Source organism: Parasteatoda tepidariorum, chromosome 5 (genome assembly GCF_982258835.1).
Source record: "Parasteatoda tepidariorum strain Cologne lab strain chromosome 5, Ptep-v5.0, whole genome shotgun sequence".
NCBI classification, from domain to species: Eukaryota; Metazoa; Arthropoda; class Arachnida; order Araneae; family Theridiidae; genus Parasteatoda; species Parasteatoda tepidariorum.
This window is the reverse complement of record NC_141759.1, coordinates 68,263,573-68,273,571: the sequence shown is the minus strand read 5'-3', so window position 1 is coordinate 68,273,571 and position 9,999 is coordinate 68,263,573. Positions and strand designations below refer to the sequence as shown.

General features: G+C 26.6%; 1 protein-coding gene across 2 annotated transcripts; it reads right to left on the bottom strand.

Moving 5' to 3' along the window:
* Window positions 1-3,369: 3,369 nt before the first annotated feature.
* On the bottom strand, window positions 3,370-9,977 carry LOC107446281 (2-phosphoxylose phosphatase 1). Of its 2 annotated transcripts, none has more exons than XM_016060889.4 (3): window positions 9,710-9,976; window positions 7,549-7,719; window positions 3,370-6,067 (listed from the first exon to the last, which is right to left on the bottom strand). In XM_016060889.4, exons 1-3 carry the CDS (start codon window positions 9,840-9,842, stop codon window positions 4,782-4,784), a joined length of 1,590 nt encoding a protein of 529 aa, XP_015916375.2. In that variant the 5' UTR covers window positions 9,843-9,976; the 3' UTR covers window positions 3,370-4,781. The 2 variants fall into 2 exon arrangements, with proteins under 2 accessions (XP_015916375.2, XP_015916376.2); XM_016060890.4 differs by having other exon boundaries at window positions 4,683-6,067; window positions 9,725-9,977.
* Window positions 9,978-9,999: the final 22 nt, after the last annotated feature.

Here is a 9,999-nt window from a genome sequence, read left to right as displayed (position 1 = left end):
AGTTTGTTTAAATAATAGGAAATTAAATTTGCTGTCTAAAATTCCAAAAGAAAAATTTCCTGTTCTTTTTTTTTTTTACATGAAATAATCTAAAATTATTCTTCAAATTTTTTAAACACAGTTTAATAAAACTATTTGTCTGACAAAAAAAACTTTTTTTTTCATTCAAACATAAATTAGTCTAAACAAAACTTTTGAAAAAATATGTTAAAGTAAACTTCAACGTTTTACACTATATGAATATTAGGTTATAATGTGTACCCAACAAGTATCCACCTGAGAGTTATAACAAGCATCAATGCTCATTAAAAATAATTAGGTTTAAAAATAGTTAGGTATACATACACCTAATTATTTTTAATGAGCATTGATGCTTGTTATAACTCTCAGGTGGATACTTGTTGGGTACACATTATAACCTAATATTCATATAGTGTAAAACGTTGAAGTTTACTTTAACATATTTTTTCAAAATAAAATATATTATTAAATTATTCATGCACATACAGGGGATGGACAAAATAATGGAAACACTTCTATACTAAAGCACTTTTTCATATTTCTCCATTAATACTTAACGAATTATTTTAGAACTTCGGAAACGTTTGGATCATGGGATTTCTCATACACATCAATAAAGTTCAAATCTTTCAAAGGTCTGAAGGACCGACAATACATTACAAACGTAAAATAATGATTTTGAACACCTTATGCCAATAATTTAACAATACATTTGTAATTTGTGTGATTTTCGCCAAAAAAATTCCAATTTCACAATAGTAGTTACTTCTTCATCTAAATCAAAAAACTGAAAATAGCCAAATTAAACAATCACAAGAAACAAAGATATTCTAAACGATACATAGATACATAAATTATAATTCTCTAAATAATTATAATTTCATGAAGGAAATGTTTAACAACAAAGAATTTAAAATGAAAAATATCATAAAGTAGTAGTATCTTTAAACACCATAGTCGAGGATAAAATATAAAGACAAAATAAAATACATTTTTTCAGGATTTTAAACAGATTAAATAAAAACAAAATGAATTACATTTGCTAAGTTTGTTTTGAAATGAAATTAAAATTGTTTAAATATAATATTGAGAACAATTTTTATGCCTAAATTAAGTACTCTTCCTTAATTAAAATTTCAAAAATTAAAACAATGACAAAAAACTACAACAAATTATATTGTTAGTAGACTTAAATTGTCAATCAGTAAGTAAGAGCTTACTATGTTAAAAACAATATCAAAAAAGCATACAAATACATACATTTAAAACAAAAACAAACTAAGTTTAAAAGATAAGTATATATTTTATATTTAAATATCACAATATTTTTTATTTGGCATATTTTGAGCCTTGAAAAATATAAAGGGACTTGCAATATTTAATCTAATTGTTAAATTAAATCTTAATATTTTAACCTACTGAATTATAGGAAAATTATAGGAAATTATATTAAAATGAAAACTTGACATTCAAATTTAAAAATTTATCAAGAAAAAGTATTAAAATACTAGTGAGCCATGCTATGGTCTTTCTGTTACTTTTCTTACATTACACTTGTTTAAGGAGTTAAATTCCTTAGATTACTAGTAACTACAAAAAATGCTTTAAAATATTTTTCTTTAATAGTTTAAGTAGAAAATTTAAGTTTGATTAGCTCATATTGCCCTTAAATGCCTGACTTTATATGCCCAGTATTCTATAACAACAGCCCTGAATACATATTTTTTAAATTCTTGGCCAAAAAATGTACACATTTAAGGTTACAAATACAAATACTTAAGAGATAAAAAAAAATATGCTCTACATCCCATGAACCACTACTATGGAAGATGGGAATTAACAAAATCTGCTTAAAAAACCTTATAGGTGTTTCTAATAATCACCTTTCAATTCCCCTCTGGTTCCTCCAAAAATTCAACATGTTTTGATGTTTTTAGTCCCAACCTCCTTAATAGTGGACCATTAAATTTCGATAGCGCTTTTCGTTTATCCGTACTTAAATATTAATATTTATTTTAAAGAGAATAAATATTAATATTAAGTGGGAACTCTTTATTACATTTTCGGCAAGAATTCTAAAAACAAATATTAATGGCAGTCTTTCACCTTATGCAACATATGAAGTCATATCATTGAAGACAACAAGAAATAAACACCACCATAATAAATAAAATATTATAAAACTAGATAAACAACTTATTAAGTGATAAACACTAAATATTAACTATCAGCAACAGTTATAATAACTCCTAAAAGTAATCAAAATTATTTTAAAGTATAAATATTTATTGAGTAGAAAAGGGAATGCAGATAAGTTGTAGATCAAAAGTAAATTTCAAAAAAGCATTCATAATAAGACTAACTAATAATTCTGGGAATAGGGAAAAAATTTCATCATGTTCTCTAACAGATTAACATTTAATAATTATCATGTCAATACAAAGCAATAGCCAGAAACAGAATACTTATTAAATCTACTATTTTCTATATTAATTAATATTTTCTTTAATAATTAAATTAAGAATTATTATTTGGAACTGTGACTAATATATAAAAACATTAATTTAAACTAATGATTTTTTAAAACTTTCATTAAACATATTAAAACAATTTATTCGGATTCAATTGAATACAGAAATGTAGCAATCCAAGAATTGGTTTTTTTTTTTTTTTAAATCCTATATAAAAATACATATAAGTTAAACACAGAGAAAAGAATATAATGATGAGAAAATACTATACTAATTATAAAAAAATTATTATATGAATTATTAAATAACGAAGATTCTAGCTGCCGATTGCAGCTAAAATCTTCAACTCTTGAAGAAAAATAGCTGTTACTTTTGAATTTACTGCAATTCTAAAATTTCAAGATGTTATAATAAATCATGCAATTAAATAAAATTAAATAAAACTAATAAGATTTTTCCACAAAAAAAAACCTCAATTGTTTTCAAACTGCCACTGATAATCTTCTTCCACTAAGCTCTTGAAATATGTGATCAACGGAACAAAAATTATTCATTGGAATGAGAAGAAATTGTTCAACTCCAAAAACACTTTAACTATCAGTCAGTACCTTTATCCACTGAGATCTCCAAAATTTAAATTTGTCGAAACAAATCATATAATTAAATAAGATTTTTTCACACAAAAAATCTCAATATTTTCAAAACTGCCACTGAGCACTTCCTTAAACTAAAATATGTGCTCAACAGGGCAAAACGTTACTTATTGAAACAAGAGAGAATTTTTTACTGTAACATTTCCGTTGAAAAGTTTTCTTAATTAAAGAGTATTAAACTTTAACAATTAAGTATAGTGTAATATAGTTTTACATACTACATATTTTTATATTTTGCAGGTACAATAAAATCAATAAAATAATTAAGTCATTATTTCCATGTCACTAAAAATTATATTTAGTGGTCCCCTTCAGGGAGAAAAAGAATTTTACTTAAACCATGTTAATCTACAGAAAAAAATACATCTGGAATTTCCTTATTTATTAAAAAAACTAATTTATATTTTGAATAATTTTAGTCATTGAAATATGTTCTATTGAACTTAACTACATTATTTTAAATTTTAAGGTGTTAAGTATTTTCAGAGCTTTTATTAAAGTAAAGTTTTAAGTGCAATAGAACATGTTTTAATGGATCAAATAAAACAAAAATTATTCAAAAATATTAGTTAGTTACTGAATAAATAAGGATATTCTGGATATATTATTTTCCTTAGGCAAATATGGTGAAAGTAATAACCTTTTTCTCTCTGAAAGGGACCCATGACTCTAGTCTAAGTTTAAAACATTCTGACAATCATATCTTTGAAATTCGTAACCTCATTCATAGAGGATAATACATATAGTTTCATTACATGCAGTTTTACACAGACAATTCTTTTGAAGATATTAAAATTAATATAAAAATTTAGAAGGGAAAAACTTTCAAGATGGTGTTTTATACATTATAAAAATCTATTTTAAATAATATATGTGATAAAATTTGACAAGAAAAAATACTAAATTTAGTATGCATATGTGAATCTCTAAAAGAGGTTATATTCAAACTACAACAATATGTATAAATGCACATAACAAGAAAAATTTGAATAAAGGTGCCAAAAAACACTCTTTTTTAGCATTTTAAATATTAAGTAGCTGCCCATAGCTTTCAATTACCAAATAGAGATGAACACAGTTTGAACACTTGTACAGATATAAGGTTGTAACATATAAAATGGACTTTTAATTATTTGTATATTTATTCATTTCCATCATATCATCTAAGAAAGTAATCGTGTAATTAATGCCCAGCAATTGAAGTTGTGAAAATAATTGTCATTTGTGAAGCAAAAAATTTTTTATTTTTAACCAAGAAATGCAGAATATCATTTTTTGTAGGTCATACAATAAAAAAAAAATCTAAATAAAATTAAAGTTTGAGTTTCTGCCTCAATCACCACATTCTCTATTGGTTAGTAATCTTTAACCATGTGAGTTAAAACGTTATATTAAAAAAAAACTGTCAAAACAGCTAATTTTCAGCTCATTGGTGCAAAATCAAAGGCGTATGTGAAACTGACTTATTACTTTGTAAATCAGGGCAAAAGTACATTTAGATAGATGGAATAAGTTTTGATGCAGTGTGTTCAATAAATTTTGTTTTTGCGATGTTTTAAAAAAATGTGTATTGAAAATTCATTTCATATGGAACAACCTAATACGACACTTAACTATTTCAAAATGCATAGAATTTTCAATCAGGTTTATAAGATTCGTCAACATAGGAACCATATCTAACATCAAAGGGATTAGAAGTAGCTTGTGCAACATTGCAGGCTGCTTGAAACGAGGAAGCACTCATTGCTAAGATGAAATCTTCAACATACTTCCTAAAACTTTCAAATGGGCACATTCCATACTCTGCAGAACGAGGCAATTTTCTGGAGGAATCTTTAAAGTATGGTTTACAGAAACTTGTATATTTAGTCACATCTTTCCCATTGAATAAAATTTTCAAGACATAATTTAGTTTACTATTTACGGTATGACTATAAAGTTCAAACACAATCCTGGAGGCATAAGGAATCATATTCCCATCATTTATACCAAGTGCTGTTGAAAGAGGTTCAAGAGTTACGTCATGACCAGAATAAAGCATGAAACGTGCTCGGTCTTTCTTGTTTATGTAACTTTTCATGCTAGATAACAGATGGATAAAGAAGCCTTGCATATTTAACATAGCTGCTTTGACATTTGAGCTATCTCTTATAAACTGACGGCCCTCCCAATCTAGGAATGCAATTAAATTTCGCACATGCTCAAATGTAACACACTTGTTTGTTCCAGGAATACATGGCAAATGAGAGCCATGGCAAACATAGCCCATCAAACTATCAAACATTTCAAAAGGATCCAAGATATCAGAATGATTCGGATGGTATTTGACAATAGGGCTCAACCTTCCCAAAAGATTAAGTACAGCAGGATGAGACTGCAACAAGCGTTTCAATTTTTTATTTGTCTGGGATTCCAACTGTGCTGCCAGAGGACAGTTGCAATAGTAATCAGTCATACAGAATCTGGTGTCAGCTGATGGTATGATTTTAATATTAGATATGTTAAAACTTGGCAAAAATCCAAACAAAAAAGCTACAGCACTTTGGTAAGTTCGAGAATATATTGTACTGTAGAGTTTTATATCATCAGAAGACCAATTTTTGCCAAGTAAGCCATGATCTTCAATGTAAGCCTTCTTAAGTACTTGACCAACCATTAAGTGTTGATGAGCACCTAGCAACGTCATTTGTGCAGATGTGCAGTGCTTCTCACCAGGATGTAAAGGGAATGTTGTGAAAGGAAATAAATGTTTTGCTGATCCTCTTAAATGTTTTAAAGTTTTCAGGTACTTCAGAAGAATAGGACTATTTTGAGTACCGCAATTGATAATTGACTGGTTTCTTATTGGTCGAAGGGGAGCTCGATCCCCATGGCGAACAATGACAGCGACTAACTCAAGTGAGCCATTAACAGGAGATTTACCTACGAAAGAAATTTATCTTAGATTTAGGCTTCAAAGATATCAACAATACAATCTTCATTTAGCATATTTTATTTTTAAAACCTCAATATATGGAAAGATTTAGGACATTTAAATGTGGGCTAATTTTAAACCCAGCTCAGAAAACTATAACTTTAGGGCCAAATATCAAAGCAAGTTTGATGTTAGGCAATATTTTGGAGAAAAAACTAATCTGTATTTTTGTTACCTGATTGAGATAAAAATAAAAACTTCTTACAGCTAGCTTCTTAAAACTATGTGGTGGGGGCATTTAAATAGTTTTTCATGCAATTTCGTATAGCTTTTCTTCAATTCACACTAAAAATAGCAAGCTAGCAATTGCTAGGGGAAAACTCCTTATTATATAATCACTTTCCTATGAAGCATAATATAAGAAATAGATAATCAACTCTTATCCAGTTAATAATCGATTTCTTTCTTAACTTTCAGTTATAAATACACAATTATGTACGTCACTAAAAAAAATTGTGTGCACCAATAAAATTATTTAATTAAAAACACTCTTTAAGTTATAAATTAATTAGTTAATTTTCAACATTACATGTCAAAAAGCATTTCATAAAAACAAATTACAAATTGTAATTAAATAGCGTGTCAGGAAAAAATTGCTTAAAAAAATATTTATATTTCCACAAATCATTAATGCTTACATCTAATCCAAATAGTTATATCCTAGTTTAAATAATAAACTATATCTGCATATTAGACACAATAACAAAATAGCTTTATAAAATTTACCAACTGATTCGAACTTTTGCAATAATTTTTTGCTTTACTCGATTCAACGAAGTATTTTATCAAATAAATATTTTAATAAAATATAAAAAATTATTTAAAAAAATCTCATAAAAAATGCTTTACTTAAATTTCTTCATGCACTCAATAAGTGCATGACTGATATCTTATTAATAATCCCTTTTATTACATAGATTATAATAACCTATGAAAACAAGAAGTAAAAACGGTTTATGTCCATTTTTTCTCAAAAATTTGCTACTTGTTGTATTTTGAGGATTATTAAGTTTTGACAAATCAATAATCTGGAAAATTGATTTTCCCCAAATGCTACAGCTCATTGGAGATGGGCCATGCTGGGGCAAATTCGTTCCTAAATTCATTTCTGAAATTTATTTTTTCTCAGAATCAGGTTTTATAAACACTGACTTTTTTACCCTCTGGATTTCATATTTGTAAATTAAATCATTAAGAAACTGAAAGGTAAATTCTCTGAATAATTCAAGGTAATGTCTGAATAATGATAAAAATAATTTTTAGATAGAAGATTTTCGAAAACTTTAAATACAATAATGTAAATTTTCCCTTAAGTTTTTTTTACACTGAATGAAATTAATATGAAATATTAAAAAAAATAATAATAATTATAATAATCACAAATTAAAATCTTATTTAGAATGGAATGAACTGAAATTAAATGCTTCACCTTCTTGTCCAGGAATTATATCATTAGGTGGATTACAATAACGCAGAGCTTTCACCATTTTGAAACTAGAAGAAGGTGGCAACCTGTTATGCTGTAGCGGGTGAATCAATGGATGAGAAGACATTCTTTGTACTTTCATTTTTGTGCGTCCACTTCTATTTATGAGAAAAACTGCACAAAAAAATAATACTCATTAAATTTGATACAATAGTAATATTCAATAAATATGAGTTAAATTACAAATAAGATTGAATTGAGAGAAAAAATTGCAATTATATAAGTGCATCTAACAAAAAAATATATATATATTTCTAATTTAATTAATTTTATTATGTGAAATTAAGCTACAAAATTATAGTCCACTTCTATTTATGAGAAAAACTGCACAAAAAAATTAATACTCATTAAATTTGATACAATAGTAATATTCAATAAATATGAGTTAAATTACAAATAAGATTGAATTGAGAGAAAAAATTGCAATTATATAAGTGCATCTAACAAAAAAATATATATATATTTCTAATTTAATTAATTTTATTATGTGAAATTAAGCTACAAAATTTGGTACTATTCTGTTATGGGAAAGGGTACTACAGTACCCATATTACATATCTATAATAATATACAATCAGCCCTGCTTGGAGAAATACAATTGATTCTAGCCAACTGTATTAAAATAAGCAGGTTATTCAATTATAATTTATAAATAACATTGAATTGAGAGAAAAAAATTTTATAATATAAGTGCACTGAATGAAAAATATATATAAAATTCTAATAAAAGTAATTTTATTATATGAAATTAAGTTACAAAATTTGGCACTATTCTGTTATGGGAAAGGGTAATAATCCCATCAGGTACTACTGTATTCATATTACATATCTATAACAACATACAGTCAGCCCCGCTTAAAGGAATACCATTGATTCTAGCCAACTACATTCAAATAATTCAATTATAAGAGGAGTGCATTATTCAGTGCTAAAAACTATGTTTTGGCAAAATTTTACTTTGAATAGTATGTAATACATAGTATAATGTTTTGAGGAAATAAACTAATTTTAATCATCTACAATTAATTATACTTAGAGCTGTTAGTGTTTATATCAAAAGCATAAATATCACTTAAGTTTACATAAAATTAATTAATGTTAATGATAAGTAATACATATTTGTGTGACATATAATATTATTTCCTTTCAAAGATATCTGTAATGGGAGACTGTCTTGACATTTAAAGAAAAATGTTCTAAATGTTAAGTGAATGAAGTGAATCATACAGGATTAAAAAACCCTTGGTTACTATATAACTGCTAGCAAGATTTGATTAATTTTTAAACTAATACCTGACCTGTTTGGTTCAGGAATTAGACAGGGAGTCACTATTGATAGGATACTGACCACATATATTCTCTTCTAAACTGAAAAACGAAAATTCCATTCTAACTGATGAAATGTTTAGAAAAGAAAATGTTTTTTCTTCATTTTTTTCCTTATCTTTATGAAACTGGCAACCATAATTAATATGAGAAAATTTAATATTTGCTTCATATAAAAAATTTAATTCCATCATATGTTACTTGCATAAGTGATTTATTCGATTATCCGATAAGCAATTCAATGGAGACAATTGTATTAGGCACCACAGTAACAATTACCATAACACCAGTAATACCCAGTGATCAGAACTAACATGCTACAAGTAGGGAAGTGCCAAATATAAGTGCCTATAACAGCAGTATCTCTTGCTGCAATACTAATAGGACCTATAACCCCAATTAATTAAATATTAAAGAAGACGACAATAATAGTTTGACGACTTTTTAAGCTCCATTCCGAAACAGTATCCCAAATTTTTAATTCTCGTTTAAGTTCGTGGGTGATTAACCATCATATAAGCAGCAAATATTGTAATACAAATTGTAACAAACAATTTAACTTATAATCGAGTGAGAAACAAAACAGCGGCACATTTGTGTTAGTTTCTTGCATTACAACAATCAACAAACGATTTATAAATTATTTTACAAGCTTCGAAGAAGTCAGAACTTAAATATAAACTGAATACAAAGCTTTTAAACAATTTTAAGAAAAATATAAATTTTAAAACATTTTATTTTAAACAATTATAAGCTAAACTAATTTTCAAAAGTAAACCTGTGAATATCATGCCTATAATCCAAGCAATTATAAGGCACGCAAACAGCAATTTATGTCTTGATACAAATTTCATTACAGCAAATTTATTATCAATCATTTCTTTTTTTGTTCGTAATAGAGTAGATGTCATAATTATACATTTAAATAGTTAAAGGGCATTTAAATCCACTACCGCACTAATACTTTAGATAGCCGTAGCGCAGAAGATAGAAAAACAGCAAAACAAAAACAAACAGACGCAAATGAAGATAAACCACACCAGCTGTTGCCAAAAAAAATTTGTATAA

Excerpts from the sequence above, each read along its gene's own strand:
- LOC107446281 (XM_016060889.4), bottom strand. The coding sequence starts at position 9,842 with ATGACATCTACTCTATTACGAACAAAAAAAGAAATGATTGATAATAAA. Across the intron at positions 7,720-9,709 it reads TATAGGCATGATATTCACAG|TTTTTCTCATAAATAGAAGT; the intron begins GTTTACTTTTGA and ends TTTTTTGTGCAG. Across the intron at positions 6,068-7,548 it reads TATAATTCCTGGACAAGAAG|GTAAATCTCCTGTTAATGGC; the intron begins GTGAAGCATTTA and ends TTTCTTTCGTAG.